Source organism: Pseudonaja textilis, chromosome 8 (genome assembly GCF_049901715.1).
Source record: "Pseudonaja textilis isolate UNSWEBS1 chromosome 8, rPseTex1.2, whole genome shotgun sequence".
Classification (NCBI taxonomy): domain Eukaryota; kingdom Metazoa; phylum Chordata; class Lepidosauria; order Squamata; family Elapidae; genus Pseudonaja; species Pseudonaja textilis.
Window position 1 is genome coordinate 39252209 of NC_141997.1, and position 18274 is coordinate 39270482.

The window sequence follows — 18274 nt, forward strand, 5'->3', positions numbered from 1 at the left end:
GCAATTTTCGCATAATACCAATTTTATTGTCCACAACAGCCATAATGAAACATTAAACTGTATAAGAGTTGATTAGAACATGTCTAGAATATAGGCAGATGTAATAAACTAAAAAGAAGGACTATCACAGAAAAAAATATCAAAACTTAGTACTACTTGTGATGAATATTTGTAGAGCTATGGGGGGGAGGGGGAAGTTATTGACAAATTAAGCTTGAAAAATCAAAGACAATGTTCATATTTTCTGGTGTTCGGCATGAAAACATTTCTTTCCATCCATTGTTAGCTAATGTTTTTCCTTCAGATGCAATTTAAGTATTTACTTATAAAGAGCTGTAACATGGCTTACCTCTAATACAAGAAGAAAAATCTTGTTCTATGAGCTGCCGCCATACTTTCAGACATATTTCTAACTTTCAGGTAATTAACAAAACCTCGGAAAAATAGAAGGAGGCCTAAAACCAGAAACAGAGTATGAAATATTTAAAAACATTAATTATTCTGGCACCTGCAGTGCACCTTTGGCTCATACTTAAATGTGATCTACTAGAACAGTGGTAGCTAAACTGTTTGGGCTCCTGTGCCAAAAACTGTGCATGTGCTTGCGTGCCAGCACCCAGAAGGCAATGCGCACAGCCCCCCCACCTCCTGCACATGCACGCATGATCCCACCACCACCTTACCTGCACTGTGCGCCTCCCAGCTGATTTTTGGGCCGTTTGAAGCTTTTCCGGCCTCCCAGAGGCTCAAGGGAAGCCTCTGCAGCCTTTGGAGGCCAAAAAAACGGGCCTGTTTTGTCACTTCCTGAATACAGGAAGTGACAAAACAGGCCCGTTGATGAAACAGGCCTGTTTTTCGGCCTCCAACGGCTGCAGAGGCTTCCCTTGAGTCTCTGGGAGGCTGAAAATCAGCTGGGAGGCACACGCATGCGCAGTACAGATAAGTTTGGCTGGGGCTCACGTGCCTGCACAAATGGCTCTGCATGCCACAGGTTCGCCATCATGGTACTAGAACAACGAGATCCCTTTTGCAGTTGCTAATATTGAGCCAGGTACCACCTATTCTATACCCATGAGTTTGTTTTGTTTTGGGGTGGTTTTTTTTTGCCTATGTGTATTTTATTTTATGTCAAAATATTTAATTTCAGTAATAATTGCGATATGGAAATCAAATCACCAAAAGTCATAACTTTAGGATACTCAAGCATCTTACTATGCTACAAAATTCTGCTTATGGCATTGGTCTATGACAGACTCCTAGATCCATTCTTGACATAGATAAATACTCTCACAAGGACACACACACCCATTCATGATATATACACTATTTCTTAAATTTGCCTTTGGATTTTTATAGGGAGTTAAAATCAAAAAATTAAACCTTTCGATCAGCACTTACCAAGTACAAGAAATATCCACCAAAGCCAGTACTGTCCATTGAAATAGCCAGTAAAGTAATCTGAGAACTGATAAAGAAAAAAAAAAGGCAAGATATACTGTGTTAAAGTTATCACTGTGATATATGAACATTACTGATGCAACACAGATGTATTTTGGATATACAGAAATGCTCGAAGGAAGTACAGTTAATGAACTGAGGAAAAGAAAAGAAAAAGTTCTAATACTATTATTAGAACAGTAGAGAAAACAGGCATTTTGCTACGTGTAGTTGCTAACAAAGAAATCTAAGCAGTTTATGGAGAAAATATTAATGGGTCTCTTTACCACTATAAGTTAGTTCACTGCTATAATAGTTCTACTGGTACATAAAATCCCTCTCAGTACCTGCCATCCAAAATAATAAAATAATATTTTTATTATTAAAACCAAAAGTTTCCAAGATGCTAATCTGAGTACAATGTAAGGCAAGTATTAGAAGTACGTTGAAAACCCTGTTAACAATTTTAACTGTTCTCCAGATTACTTTAAATGTCTTGGTTTAAACTTTTAAAGTCGTAAATAAGCTTGGAATTTGGCCATCTAGATGACTACCTATTTGAATATGATTCGGTTTAGAGATTAAGGACCACAGATATGGCTTCATAAAAGTGTCTTCCTTTCTGTGGTCTGCTTCCTGACCCCCTCCTATGCTGTGAACAATTAAAGAAAGTCCTTTTCACAAGCTGAATTCGGTTCTTCTTCTTTTTGAGTATAGGGAAGAAGTAATTCTTTAGCCAAGATTTATTTTTAAGGTTGTATTAATTTAAAACATTTTTTTGCAAAAGAGATTTAAAATCAGATAAAAATGGTTGCTTCTGTTCTTTTGAGGTGGTATTGGTGAGTGGCAAACAAATGTATTTTGTATTTTCTAGCAATGCCCAATTAGTCTGGTACTTTAGCCAAAGATTAGGAAAATAGGGGGGGAAAAATCATAGAACAGTCTTCAACAATGGAATCTGTGGTTGATTTACTTGTTCATTTCCCGAGGCTTATAAATCAATTCAGGGTAAGGACCAGATTAATTTCCTCTTATTAGTCAATAACGCTGTTATTCCAAAACATTGGAAAACAGAAGTATTTCTTTCTTTAAATCAATTAATGTCAATAGTTTTTTCAGTATATGGAAAACAACTTTTGGATGAATATTAATGCAATAAAGAACTTTGAGATTCATTCAAATATACTTACTTTATACTTTAGCTAAATGAAAAGATTGTAATATATTTGCATTTGCATTTTTCCTTAAAATGTATACAAGTACACATTTTCAACTTTATTTTCCTTTCTATTTGCTTAAAAATTATGGGGTTTTCTTTAGTTTATACCCTATCCTTTTTGTTGTATGCTTAGTAAACAACCATAAGTATAGTTTTTAGCATGCATTTGTGAAACAGATGCAGTAGGAAAATGGACAAATACTCATTTTTAAAGGAGCCAGCATCACCATTATCATGTAACCCCTAGTCCTTCTTTTCACTAGACTAGATATACTCAATTCCTGCCAACATTCTTCATGTGTTTTAGCTTCCAGACCCCTACTCATCTTTGTTGCTCTTCTTTGAACTCTGGAAGACCTAACACAGAAAATCAATGAATTTTTTGGATCAATTGTTTTTACATATTATTCAAGGCAGCAAACATATCTACCTTCCTCTTCCTATTTTTCCCACAATAACAACCCTGTTAGGTAAGTCGGGCAAGAGTGAGTGACTTTCCCAAAGTCACTAAGCTGGCATTCGTGGCTAAGGCAGGACTAGAACTCATGGTCTCCTACATTCTAGCCTGGTACCTTAACCACTACACCAAAGTGGCTCTCATTTAACACATAACTCAAACTAATTTAATTCATAACAAGCCAAATCATATTCATATTTCAGTAAGGAAAAAAGGCTTTCACTAGTAAATAAAAGTAAAAGCGGGAATTCTAAAATGCAAAAGTCCCAATAACACCACACAAAATAGCCATTTGAATTTGGTTGCAATATACAATAGAATTTAAAGTTTCCATATGTTGACTTTTTACTTTTTCTTCTTCTTGTGATATATCTGTCATCGGATGTTGGCGATCATGTTGGCAATTCTATTTTTATCAACGGCCACATGAAAAAGTTTTTACTTTTTACTAGCAGAGAATAATCTATCAACTTTATAATAGACTAAGAAATATACAATTAAAGACTATAATGGTATTTAATTTAATATGCTTCCATATTGAAACTCACCCGGACAATAAGAATCCATTTGATCAAAGACAATCCAAATCCACAGATTGCACCATATCTTCCAGCTATGGTGTTAGTTATGCAGAATGATAAGCAAAATCCAATCCAGTTGAAAATGAATGCCACTAAAAAAACACACACACACAAACACAATTTATTGTTAAAACTTGACTTAAATGGGAGAGCATTTGAGAATTTAAATATTTTTCCAAATGGAAGGCAATTATTATCAGTTAAGCTACTTAGGATAGAGAATTGATATCAAGTGATAGAAAGGCAAATTACTGACCTTTCTAGATTTTGCCAGAGGAAAGCCAAGGTGAAATCACAAAAATAATTTTAGATATTTAGATTTAAATAATTTGGTGTCCTTCTGTGAGATATTATATTTCAGATAAGAAATTGTAACAAAGATCTAGATGAGAACTGCAAGAATGAAGCTTCTTAATGAAGTTATCTGGTGATAGAGTGGAATCTGTCGATTAGGACATGGAAGCCTGACCAAGAAGCCATTGTTTGATTGCAATCAGATTTCTGGTTTCAATGGCTGATGAAATATCATGAGTGGATGAGTTATGTTTGGATCCTGCCTGATGCCACTATATCATAGAAATATACTGTGCAAATCAGTGGAAAATATAGATTTCTGTTCATCCTTTCTGAGTTTTACCACTGCTGAAAAAAAAAATCGAATCTCTATTGCTTACGCCACCATTGGAACATCTGTTGCTATGACTTAACAATCACATTGTCTTCTAATGTGTTAGTATTTACCCAAATCTACAGAATTGGAAAATGTATAAAACAGGTATCTCAAGGATTGTCTACGCCACATTTGTTTATCTTTGTGTTAAGAACAATGTTTGACATCCTCTTTTGGGATTTAGGCAGGTAGTGACTGGAGAAGCCTATAATGTACGTGGTTCTCTTGGTTCAGAGAATTTTCTACAGCTGAGTTTACTGCCTTAATATTGGCATTTCAATCTGGAATTTTAGACCGGTCTCAAGATGGCTTTGCAGTTGCCAAGGTTGGTGTTAATTTTTAAAATAGGCTTTTAGCAGGTCACTATGGAAATTTGAATTAAAATAAGAGCACTTTTTAAAAAATGTGGCTCATTGTTTTTGTATACATAAATTATGTGGAACAATTGCTGTATTTTCATTCCTGGTAGAACATTGTTCAAAAATGGTATCTAAAAAAAGACTCAAAGAGGTTATCTTAAATATTTCAGAGAGCATATTTTATGTAGTGCATTATGCATTAGGCCTTCTTTTAAGAGTCCATTTTTATCTTGTTAATCTATTTATAAGGTTTATTATTTCTCCAGGATATGTACCCAGTTAATTGCCATTTATAGAAATATTAATCAGCAAGAATATAATTTTCTTCCCATATTACTTTATCTTACCTATGATAAAACTGCTAGAGGTCTTAGAACTTTAAAGTTGTAATGAACACATTTGTCACAAGGTGGCAGTCACATACCGCAAATGGACTGCAACCAGTTTCATTACAAATTATATTTTAAAGGCATGCATATACAATTGGTCAATACATCGTTTTCAAATATTCTGCAATAGGGAAAAATTTAATTGAAATTATTAACTGAAAATATATATTTTCAGCATTTGCAGAAAAGACAGTCACATTTTCTCAAACCCACTGCCATATCCTACCAGTACTTCTGCCTTCCTATCGGTAGTGCACATATATCAGGGGTGTCAAACTCAAGGCCCATGGGCCGCATTTGGCCCACGGGGTGCTTAGATCTGGCCCGCGGGGCTACCCTAGAAATAGCAAAGGACCAGCCTGTGGTGCCTCTGCTAGCGAAAAGAGAGCTCAGGAGGGCCACGGCCTCTGTTTTTGCTGGCCAGAAGGTTGCAGGAGGCCGTACCCAGCCAAAAACGGAGCCCGCAAGCCTGTTTTTGCTGGCAAAGCAGACAGAGGCCACCACAGGTGTCCCCAACACGAGTGACATCAAGCTGGCCACCACCCCCCAGGCCATGGCCCCCCAGGCCCCCAGGTTAAACACATCCCTGATGTGGCCCTCAATGAAATCGAGTTTGACACCCACCTCTGATATACATGTATCCCTCAACAGAGAAATATTCTCCTTTAAACGAAGGTAACTTAAAGCAATAACAGAAAAATTACTGACTGAAAAAAGCCAACATAAAAATGCCATCATTCCCCACACGGAGTTGGTCTGCATCGCTGAAGTCATCTCTCGGGGGATATTCTTCTTCCTTTAAGAGGACAAAAAACACCTTTTAACAGAATGATAATCAGTTAAGATTTTGTAAATCACAACTTTTTTTCAGCAGCGGGAATCTATGTATAAAATCAAGGATGCATTACCAAAGGGATGTTATTTCGGTTATCCAGTTACATCAGACGTAAATTTGTCATGACCCTTCATTAAAATCAAATCAACAATACACCTTCAAAATGCATCTTATGTTGCATTCATCAATAGCAGCCATATGCCCCAGTTTTTAAGTTATATTCTAGAGTAAAAATGGTAGATAGAAACATAGAAAATGGGCGGCAGAAAGAGTAGTCCATTGAGCCTGCCTGCCTTTTGAGGTTTTTCCCCTAATTTATGTTTGTTTGTTTGTTTGTTTGTTTATTATTTATTTATATTATATTTTAAAATGAGATTGCCTTTAGATGGCCTTTCTCTACCTCTCCTTGACTAACCTAAAATTAGCAGCAGGTGGAACTCATGTGCTTGCCTGTTAGAACATTTTACCTTATTTTGGCAGAACCTGGATATAATATACAGGATCAGGCCTGAGTACTGTAGTCATTGAACTGGAGACTGGTAAAAATACCAGTTTTCCAGGTTTTAAAAACTTTGGGAAAAGGGCAATTGCAAAGTACTTTTGTACCGTTGCCATGACCAGAAGTCTCCACCAGGAGTAGAACTCAAAGGAGATTTTATCTTATTAAAAATAAATAAATAAAAGGTTTAGGAGTTTCCATAATCAGTCCTTACTTAACTAAAAATCATTTCTATGGCACACAACACTTATTGCCAATTACTGTGATAACCACACTTGTAATAGACAGTAGCCCTTGAAGCACTGCAAAATGAGAAATATGGAGGGTAAATGCAATGTTATTTTATTACTCGATTCTAATCCCAGCTTTGACACTGAGGACACAGAGAAACCTCCAAGCGGCCTCAACAACTCTCACAGTGAGTGCTAATGACCGGATGACTGAAAGGAATATAAATAATTCCATTCTCCACCATTCAGTCAGAACTAAGGAAGCTTCTTGGACGAGAAGCAAAACATCTTCAAGGAAAAACAAAGTCCAATTGCCTTTTGAAAAAAAAAGCACCTTTGGAACTATGTGTTTGATAGTGTCTCTTAGTCGCTAAGAAAGTCATTCCATTTCCAGAATGATGTGTGATTCTCTGCAAGCGAGTATCTTTCGTTAAGTATATAGTTTGTTTTCTTGGGATACTCCCCTCAGGAACATTATGTTGTAGGGAATAAAAGATTCTCTAGATTTCCTCTTCCAATGGTAAGCCAGCCACTAGACTTTTAAAAACAACGCACTTTAACTGTTCTCATTCTGTGACTTGAAACCTTTTCTTTTCTTTTGTATGTGAAAGCAGGAAGGAATGACTAATCCATAGTATAATCATGAGTTTCATGTACTCCATTCAAAAAAAGGCAAGTATATTTTTATAAGGTGCAACATCTGGCTGCCATTTATAGCACGTGTGCTATTTAGTTTTTAGTTTGTTTCATTTTGTTTTGCCTTAATGCGTGCCCCATTGGCAGAATATTTCACTAGACACATTCAATTAACATTTTTTTTCCATAATGTTTAACGGAAAGCAAGTAAGAATGTAAGAATAGCTATCCTTTCTATTCAGACGGAAAAGTTTGCATTACTTAATACCTGATGTGTATATATTGGCCAAACAATGTATCCAATGATAGGCTAAGATCATTCTTAAGGATACAAAGACACTAGGCCCACAAGGTTATTGATTACTGAAAATACATTTATAAGGCAAACCAATAATGAACTAATCGTGAAGCCCAAATGTTTTTATCTACATGTCGGCCACAGTGGGGCCATGCAAAAGATCCATATGGGAAGGATGTGATACTTCAGAATTTCATAACATTGATAAATTACAAAATACAGTAAGTATACAAGTAATACTGCACTAACATTTTACATCCCCCAGTTCTGAGACGTGCAACACATGGCCATCCAAACATGCAACAACAGCAGTAAAACTATCACAACATTCAATCCACAAAAGTACTGAAAGCATTCTAAAATTAATACTTTGCTGATATTCAAACGCCAGAGGGTGCTAACATCCTTTTAAAAATTACAGGAAGTCATCTAGGCAGGCCCCCTTATACTTGTTTTGTCTCTCCCCCTCCCCTTGTATAAATTGTATAAAGCAGTTTATCTGCATGCAATTTCAAAGAACTAAAATTCACAGCACAACACGGAAGCTGCAACTCTTCCCAAATCACCTCTGTAAATATGCAGATGTACACTCAGTAGAATTATGCAAGCTAATTTAGAAAGCATGCACTTTATCCTTTGGAACAAGGTAAGCTGTTACGCTATTTTAAGTTTTTTTAAAAAAATTCCAGTCAGTGTATGCCTATTTTTTAAGTGGAGTTATTCTTAAACAACAGGTTTATTTCTTAAAAAAGACTTTCAACAAGCAGAAGAATGATACTTTAAAGTATATTTAATTCATGTATCACTTTCTACACTCGCCAAATATTGAAACAAGAAAAGATTTAAAGATTTCAATGTGCTACCTCATCATTAAAAGTTATTTGCCAAAATAAGCAAATAAACAGGTTATTTCCTTTTTAAATATTGATAACCTTAGAATCCCTGAAATTATGTTTGAACGGGGTAAACATACAGGGGCTCATGAAATCTGGATTAGAGTACTATAACTTTAAGTTGAGATAGTCAAAATTATATGCCAACAAATGTTAATTCTTATACAGAAAAAAACAGAATGATTTTGCTGGGGTACGTTTTTAATTAATTATTTTTAATAGTAGTCACAGAATAAGTTAAAGCACTGAATTCTCCAATTATGGAAAATCGTATCAAGTCACATCTTGATATGTGACTCTTTAAATCTGCTGATTCTAATTACATGAGAAATGGATGAATAATTCACAGGTATTATTTCCAGGTACATGAGAGAATGAGAAAGGAGTGGTGCAGTAGCCTAAAGGTGGAACTCTCGCCTCACAATCGGGAGACTGTGAGTTCAATCCTAGGTAGAGGCAGATATTTCTCTCTCTGGGCACACTGAGAACATATCTGTAGAAGAAAAACTCCGCATTGGCGACAGGAAGGGCATCTGGCCATTAAAACACTCTGCTTGCTCTATTCAGTTGCCCAGACTCCACCCTGCAAGGGATTATGGGGTCATTAAATGAAGATGATGATAAGAGAGAATGAGAAATACACATCCGAACTCAGATATCTTAGGATATATTATAACTGAAATTAAATAACCAGTCATCATCATGAAAGCTATCAACAGTTTTAATTATTTTTATATGTAGTTTAATTGGGTTACGCTATTTTTCCTTGAATATTCCAGTGAGCAGGATCCAAGACAAACAAATATTTGATACATTAAGCTAACATGTTTCAGAATGGTAGAATCTGATCCCTTACTCTGGTAAACAACTAGTAAGTTATTCACATAAACAACAACAAAATTGATTTATTCATTGATTCAATTCATTTTTCAAATTGCCTCCTGCTAGAAAATTAATTGTATTGGAAACTTTATTTGCTTTTAGAAATAGTTTTTTCCCACACACACAATTTCACGCAGAGCTCATTTGCTTCCTGTACTGGAAACAGGATCTAAACTCTTAAAACTTAAAAGCTGTCTAATCGGTATTAGGTGCAACACAAATGAATACTAGGACTATTTAGTTCTTTCAGTTGGAACTCCAAGAGGCAGCTCAAGCATCATGTAACATCTGTGAGAAACTTCTTAAAACACCTGGGTCCTTCCCAAGAATCACTGTGTACAGTGAATTGACCAACAAGTTTGTTTAGTGAACTGTTCAAAGTTACAAGGGCAATGAAAAAAGTGACTTATGACTGTTTTTCACACTTAACAACCGTTGCAAGCATCCCCATGGTCACCTGCTCAAACTTCGGGTGCTTGGCAACTAGCGTGTATTTATGACGGTTGCAGTGTCCATATTTTGGGGGAGGATCAAATTCAAAGCGAAGCGTATATAATAAATACAACGAGTGCCTCAGAGCAGTCTGGAATATGGATGACCTACAATACCTCATTCACGGTGTCTGGCCTTTTAAGCAAAACGCCTCTATAATTATTCTCCATAATTCTCAGAGCTAAATATCCTTACAGAAAAATTCTTAAAATGAAGATGGAGATGAAGCCAGAGATTTTTCTTCTGTATTTAGTGGAAAAAGACTTTGGAACTTTGGTTTTATATATGTTGACGGCAGCGAGACTACCGTATGCACAAACAAATGGAAGGACGCTTCCAATTCCCACCATGGACAAATGACTGGATAATTTGATGGCGTTGGCAGAGATGGCTAAATCGACTGTTTTGATCAAAGAAAAGAATATAAGTACTTTTGTTGCTACATGGAGACTTCTGGGCTTGATGCTTAAAGTGGGGGGGCGGAATGAAACTTTGATTTTGGGTTTTACGGATTAGACTGGTTTGTTTTTTTACAGAAATGTCTAGTTTATAAAATTTTGCAAAAGTAAAAAGTTGAGGTTCGATGTTAATGCTTTATTCTATTGCAACAGAGGGAGTTAGAAGTCAATCCTTTTTCTTTTTTTCCTTTTCTTCCTCCCCTCATCATTTTTCTTTCCCCTTTTCCTCCTCATTGTGTCTTATTTGCTTTCATATTTTTGTATTTTATTCTATAATATTTTTTTAAAAGAGCTAAATATCCTTATGAACAAAAATTAACCCATGCATAATGAGTTGAAATATGCCCTATTTTTTATTTTATTTATTTATTCAATTTGTGTCCATCTCTAACCAGAGAGTCTGGGTGGCAAACAATCATAAAAAACAAATAAAACAGTCAAAAACACAATACAAAAAAGAAACCAAATGCAAATAGCAGCCAAGAGATATTATAATCCATCAGTGTCCTGTATTCATTTTATTGGAACTATATTCTTACTGCATGCAATAGGATACTTCCAAACAGAAATGAAAGTATTGTAATTAATTTGAGAGGGAAATATTATTTAGAAAAGGGAAAAAAAAATTTTTTTAATGACTGTTTGCCATAAATAAACTTCACTGCAAAATCTAAACTTCACAGAATGGAACCATACCTCTGGTGGACTCAGGAATATCTCATCAAACAGACTCCTAGACTCCCTAAAATGGCCGTGCTAAGCATGTAAAGAAAATAAGACAGAAGAACTAAACGTGTGTTAAATCATTCTGTACAAGTCAAAATGTTAAAATTCTATCTCCGCAAATTATTTCTTAAATATATTTTTAAATAAAATTTAAGATACAATGAAGTTAAAAACAAGGACACAGAAACCCAGTAATTCAAAGTTTGGGGGGGGATTAATGATAAATTTTTCCTATTAAACACATACAGTGAATTTTGATCAACTATTTGTAGCTGACTTGTTGCATGTAAGAGCATTACATGAAATATAACCAAATTAGCATTGCATGAAATATATTTTAAAAACTTCTTACTGCTCTCCATACAAGATCATACTGTAGTATTACATGCTTTCTTGGATTGCCTGGACAGTATACAATATACAATATCATAAAAATATTATTGTTAACACAATATAGCAATAGCACTTAGACTTACCACTTTACAGTGCTGTACAGCCCTCTCTAAGAGGTTTACAGAGTCAGCATATATGCCCCCAACAAACTGGGCTCTCATTTTACCCACCTTGGAAGGATAGAAGGCTGAGTCAACCTTGAGCCTAAGGGGGATTTGAACTGCCAAATTGTAGGCAGCCGGCAGTCAGTAGAAGTAGCTTGCAGTACTGCACTCTACCACTGCGTCACAGAGGCTCCTTGCACAGCATTTACAGATTAGAACCTGTAACTTGCATCACAGATTAAATAAAAGGGGCTAACCTGTGCTACTTCTTCTATTACCTGCCTAGGAAGTTGATGTAGCATAATAACTAGGTGGCACTTTAACTTGTGACATTATCAGATTAAAAACAACCCATTGATCAGAAATTGGGGGAGGAAAAACTGCCACTGCTGCTTGTCAAGGTCTGAAAAAAGCCACTGCACTGACCTGAATTTCTAAATACAAGGTAGCCCCCGACTTACAACAGTTCGTTTAGTGAAAGTTCAAAGTTACAATGGCACTAAAAAACAGGGACTTATGATTGTTTTTGACACTTAGGACCACTGCAACAGTCCCACTGTCATGTGGTCAAAATTCAGGTGCTTGGCAACTGGCATGTACTTGCACTGTCCAAGGGTCAATCCCCTTTTGAGACCTTCCAACAAACAAAAAGAACGGGGAAGCCCAGATTCACTTAACCACCATCTTACTCGCCTAACAACTTCAGTGATTCATGGACTAGATGACCTATATCCCTTCCAACTCTGATTATCTGTAATCTGATTAAAAGACCTCCACGCTTAAATAAGAAATATGTATCCTTTAAAAAAAACAAACTATGCAAACGTATAGAAGAACTGGGAAAAGCACTTAATACGGTGCATACAAAATGCAGACTTATGCAGAGTGTAGGTTCCAAAGTACGCCGATTACGTAGCACAAACTGCTTACTCACTCTTTGGGCTGCTGCTTCTGCTGCCACAGCTGCCATTGCCGCAGCTTTGGCCTTCTCCACCTCATCGTAAGTGGGAAGAGAGGTAGCTACGCTGTAGGGAGGCGGCACTGGGTAAAATTCGTTGGGTGATTCCACTTCTGTAAAAGAACAACGAGACTCTTCTGGGTGGGAACAAACAAACAGGGGCTAAATCCAGATACTGTAAGACAAAGCTGCTGTTAATTCAACATGGTTCTCTGCTGGTTCTTGTCTCTAGAGCAGGGGTGTCAAACACAAGGCCCAGGGGCCGGATCCAGGCAGAGGTGGTTATTCAGCAGGTTCTGACCAGTTCTGGAGAACCAGTAGCAGAAATTTTGAGTAGTTCGGAGAACCAGCAAATGCCACCTCTGGCTGGCCCCGTCCCCATCTATTCTCTGCCTCCCGAGTCCCAGCTGATCAGCTGGGTCTTCTTTTGTTGCCCTCCGCAGGAGAATGGAGCTGGAAAGCAGGTTAGTGGGATAGGGAGGGAATGGGGATTTTGCAGTAGCCTTCTCCTGCCATGCCCACCACACTATGCCCACAGAACTGGTAGTAAAATTTTTTGAATCCCACCATTGGATCCAGTCCACGAGGTACTTAGATCTGACCCACAGGGCTGCCTTGTAAACAGCGAAGGACCAGCCCACGGTGCTTCTGCCAGTGAAAATGGGCTCGGAGCTCAGTTTTCACTGGCAGAGGGTTGCAGGAGGCCATGGCAGCTGAAAATGGAGCTCGGGAGCCTGTTTTTGCCGGCAGAACGCTCGGGCCACCACAGGTACCCCCGGACATGCACCCCCCCCAGGTCAAACACAACCCTGATGCGGCCCTCAATGAAATCGAGCTTGACACCCCTGCTCTAGAGGAAGCTTGGATGGGTGGACAGGGTGTTGTTGTGCTGGGGGTGTTTGTACCATGCTTGATTTGTTTTGTAGCAGCTGGCATGTGACTGCACCCGCTTCTTTTTCTCCGTCCTGGTTGTGTTTCCTGTTTTGTTAATAGCTTGTTTTGTTGTTTGATTTTTCTGGCCATTAACTGAATGAATGAATTAATGAATAAATAAATAAATTTCAATTTCAGATTTCTCTAATGGAAGCAACTCTACGGCCTGGGGTTGTCCCAGATTAACAACTAGTTCTCAATGGGACAGTTGGAGGTTACGCCTAAAGAAATCTTGCTTAGCTACGCTTGATGCATGTTACAGTCCTATCTGGGAAAGCCAGGAAAGTTTTGTGATGGTAATTCACACTTTCATCATAACCAGCTGTAGTACTGTAAGGCGCTTCACTTTCCCTTTAAAGGCCAGTTTGAAACAAATGTTAAATCAGTGGAGTGGCCCAGGTTACCCGGCGCTAAATTCTACAGGCACGATACATCTATGCCACGAGTGTCAAACTCGCAGCGTCAAGTTAATGTCATGTGACGTGTCAAGATTGTTTTTTCCCTTCTTGGAGCTGGACTGGGCATGGCCTGTGCGTGACGCATCCAGCCCATGGGCTGCCAGTTTGACACCCCTGATCTATGCTGTATGCCTTGCAGTGGGTGACAACAGATTTCTGTGTGCAGTTTAAAGTTCGACGTAGCAGAGTATGGCGATACCTTCAGAACTATCCCCTTCATCTAGAATCAACCAATCTAATATGACTATTTGGGAAACATTGTCTGTAATTCTCCAGTAATATAAAACAGGCAGGGGGGGGACAGAGAGAGGAGGCATTATCAGGCTGCCCAGATTATGGAACAGCTATATTTGCTCCTGTGCTGTTGGTTTTCTGGATGGAGGTCAAAATGGATCTCACTTGGAAAGTTTAACTTTGATCATAGGAATGTTTCATGTTGTTCCATTTTGACCAACAGCACGGGAGCAAATATAGCTGTTCCATTAGAGTTTTGATTATTTCAATTTATGTATTACATTTTTTATTATTATAAGACTGGCTTTATTGCTTAATATTTATATCCATGTTTTTGCGCTGGTGAGTCATATAATCTCGATTAATTTGCTTTTATTTGCCAAATTATGTTTGTTTAATTGTTGTACTAATCCTGGGTAGCGTGCTATGTTTTCTTCTGTTTACTCTCAGAAATTGCAATTCCCATTTTCTACCCTACAAGAAACTCATGACCTTTTCAAAAATGGTATGTACCCATTTGCACCACTTAAAAGCAAGAAAACACACTTCCTTTCTATGCAATTAGTCTTAATTAAATAGCAATAATTAATTAAATAGCACTTAGACTTATATATCGCTTCACGGTGCTTTTACAGCCCTCTGTAAACGGTTTACAGAGTCAGCCTATTGCCCCCAACAATCTGGGCTCTCATTTTACCAACCTTAGAAGGCTGGAAGGCTGAGTCAACCTTGAACCCGTCAGGACTGAACTCCTGGCACTGAACAGTGAGTTGGCCTGCAAAACTGCATTCTAACCACTGCGCCACCACGGCTCTTTATAAGACAGAAGAAATGGTTGTGGAATTTCAGTGTTCAGGCACACTAGCCAACAGTGTGTTCTACAACCAGGCCAAGTTTGTTGGGTACTTTCCATGATTCTAGAGAAACCGACAGTCAGCAGAAGTAGCCTGCAGTACTGCATTCTAACCACTGCGCCACTGCAGCTCTAAATCAATTAAATCAAAGATTCTTTTTAAAAAATCATTTGATTATCATATGGGGAGTATAAGCCACGTTTAATCAACATCAATTAAACAAAACACGCTACTCTCATCATGCATAGAGAGGAAGGCACGATTAGACAAATTAATTGTGTGAATATCCAATTTAGCCTGTTTGGCAGTGATATGTGAAACAAAATCATTTGACTTCTGCACGAAAGAACTGAGCAAAGCATCTTTAAGCGGGTCAGCAGAAGCAGGCACAGGAGTGCTGGTGGCACTATTTCAGCATTGCTAAAAATATACCTGGGGTGGTTATATAACCATGAAAAAAGGCAGTACCTGTTGGTGCAGCTGCTTCTGTAGCGATGGTACAATAAGGTGGAGGGGAAGTATCCACCTCAGGTAAAGGTGCCCCTGTTGGACAGGCTGGTGCAGTTTCCGTAGAGGTGGACGGTTGTTCGGCTGTAGATTCTGCAGGATCATCTTCATTATGAAGCTTTAAAGAAAAATAAGCGGAATTAAATATTATGCACTCCAATGTGACATTGGACTAGATAAGGTCTACTTAAGTGCTTGTGCTAGAAGTAAACAAGAGAGTAATACTTTATCTTTCAAGCACTCAGGCACGTATAGTAGAACAGGGTTATAGGGGTGTTTCTTCCTCTTGAGTTCTGTGTTGCTTTCATCTCAACTAGGATGGAGATCAAAAGCATTATGACTGATAGTTTTTCTTCCTGCCCTTCTATATTCATTACATTGTATGTTTTCTTCCTGATATTAATAGAGCTTTCAGCAATTGTATACTGGGATGTTGCACAATGAAACGAAGGAAGTATTTCAAAAATGATTTCTCCATTTAGCATCTAACTCTCTTCTTGCAACTGATTTTTGAATCTGATTACAGCTCACTGGTAAAACCTGGTTTCCCTTGAAAATATTATTGCTCACATACTCCCTTCCGGTAATTATGGCAGCAGTTGCTATGAAAAAGAACAGCAGGGTAAAATTGTCTGAAAAACAACTCCTGGTGCTATCAAAGCAGTGCAAAATATATATACAAACCTGATGATCTTAACCATCAATTTTAACTTGGGAGCACAAGGAAACAACAGCCGACGACTTAATAGCTGACCATCAACACCCCAATCAACCAAATAAGATGCCACATCCAAGCAGGCACCACATAAATATGATGCATAGAACAACTCCAAACCCACGTTCTGAGGATGGGTTCCAACACAAGTCCGAAAGCTCAGAAGACTAAACCACTGTTCCCAATGACTGACCTAGATTGGACCCTTTAACGATTGTTTTTAACTTCAGAATTGCCTAAGATATCAGTCAGAAAGATTCAAAGTAAAAAGAGATGAGAAAATTAAAACAAAAAAACCTAGTTCGTTATCTGTACCCTAACATCTCACCTGTGCCCTAACAATCATAGGTAACCAAGAATAGGCAACAGTGTAGGTTGCCAAGGTGTGTTTTTTTTTTTTTAAAAAAGAATTTCACAGTCTGATCTAGAGCCCCCGTGATACAATCAGTACATAGAGACACAACACAACGTAGGCAATATAGACTTTCAACATGTAAACAAGATATTCGTATGTCTGAATGCTCCTTCATCACTCACACAGGTGTGTGTTCATGAAATTACAGAAAGAGAAAAGGATGGCATTGCAGTCAACACTAGGATAGCATCTAGAATAATAAGAAATTCAATATTTTTAAAAACGGCAATTACACTTGCCATCTGGAAAGCTCTGCAGACTTGTAGCTTAAATGTATTATCCTTTATCCCCAGAATAATAAAAAACAATTTTCCTTTTTCTGTGTTCCACTTTTCAGCTAGATGTAAAATCCAACTTTATTTCCATTTGTTTTTTTCCCCTCAAGGCTAAATATAACTGAATGCCTCAATCTCTCCTCATAGGATTTAATGTCGAGTCTCATTTCACTGGACAACAATAATTTTGCATCAGGCATTATAATAGGTGTCCTAAGCAAGTTTTTTTTCGTGTGGAATTCAAGCATGAAAACAGATCTATTTCTATCACATTTAGGTTTTTTTCTATGACTCCACCTTTGTTATTCTGTTCAATTAGTGATATTACAGTTGTATATTTTAATTTTAGTACCGTATTTTAGTACTTTGTAATTGTAACAATCACTGAACAAAATCTAATTTATTATTGCTCTCTGGCATAGATAACAACAAGACAACGGCAAAAGGCATGACAGCAAGAACAGAACAGCCCACTACACATTGAGTCATGTTTGAACACATCTATACATGAGTCCAGTCTCTTCTGGACAGCGGTTCTTGGTCAGTCTGGTGTCAGAGCTCACAACTGATTGTAAAAGTATCATGTATCCCATGGCCATAAAATTCTGGAAATAATCCTGATACATTCTGTTATTTGCACGGTGAGTTGACATTTAAAATCTCAGAAATAAAACTTCATCCCACTTGTCAAAAAATGCTATGAAGTTTATCTGGGTTGTGAAGTGGATGAAGAAGGCAAGAAAATAAGGATCTCATACTTGCTGTATGACATTGTGTTGGACTTCCAACAGGGTGGTTAAAGGATTTGCAGGCACTATTTGGTGTTTGCCATTCCTATTATTTGGAGGGAACCAAAAGACCATTCATCAGTGAGGGAAGTCAACCCTCCCAGAAGAATGAAATATTTTAGGAAATATTAAAAAGGCAGAGTATATTTCCCCTAAAAGAGAAATAGAAATCTTAAGGGAGACAGAAAATCAGCCCCAACTCCCTGCCCGCAGCAGATATTTGATGCCCATTAAGAAGGACTGGGCCGGCCTATCTACAAAACAAAAGACCTTCAGCTCCGGGGTGATGGGATTAAGACATGACCCTCCAGGATGTAATAGGATGAGCCCTTTACCATCTAGCAGCAGAGCTCAGCACATGGTACAACAAGCCCCTTCACTGCATCACCCAGCAAGCTTCAACCAAGCCTGGGACTCAGATAGCCTACAAAGTTAGTTGTGACCTCTGCAATAGAATATATGCTCTTGCCACAGGAACAGGAAGCTCAAGGGCAAAGCCGAAAAGAGGGTATAAATAACCCTCCCTCTCCAGTCCATGTGGTCAGCTGCACCAGGACCACGTTCTTGATGGTTCTGCTT

At 37.8% G+C, this 18274-nt stretch overlaps 1 protein-coding gene and 1 long non-coding RNA gene across 3 annotated transcripts in view; one reads left to right on the forward strand and one right to left on the reverse strand.

Moving 5' to 3' along the window:
- The window catches only part of NDFIP2 (Nedd4 family interacting protein 2), a 39743-nt gene that overhangs the window by 5625 nt on the left and 15844 nt on the right, over positions 1-18274 (reverse strand). Inside the window, exons 2-8 of one of the 2 annotated variants that reach the window (XM_026705288.2) lie at positions 15464-15620; positions 12493-12629; positions 11032-11091; positions 5821-5908; positions 3662-3786; positions 1399-1465; positions 350-455 (exon numbers count right to left, since the gene is read on the reverse strand). In XM_026705288.2, coding sequence (XP_026561073.2) covers positions 352-455; positions 1399-1465; positions 3662-3786; positions 5821-5908; positions 11032-11091; positions 12493-12629; positions 15464-15620 — 738 coding nt within the window. In that variant the 3' untranslated portion in view covers positions 350-351. The remainder of the gene's footprint in view (positions 1-349; positions 456-1398; positions 1466-3661; positions 3787-5820; positions 5909-11031; positions 11092-12492; positions 12630-15463; positions 15621-18274) is intronic. The other variant, XM_026705287.2, reaches the window with a different exon arrangement.
- LOC148125177 (uncharacterized) lies at positions 8137-17825 on the forward strand. The gene is made up of 3 exons (XR_015744456.1): positions 8137-8256; positions 14592-14646; positions 17330-17825. It is a non-coding gene; the product is annotated as an uncharacterized LOC148125177 (long non-coding RNA).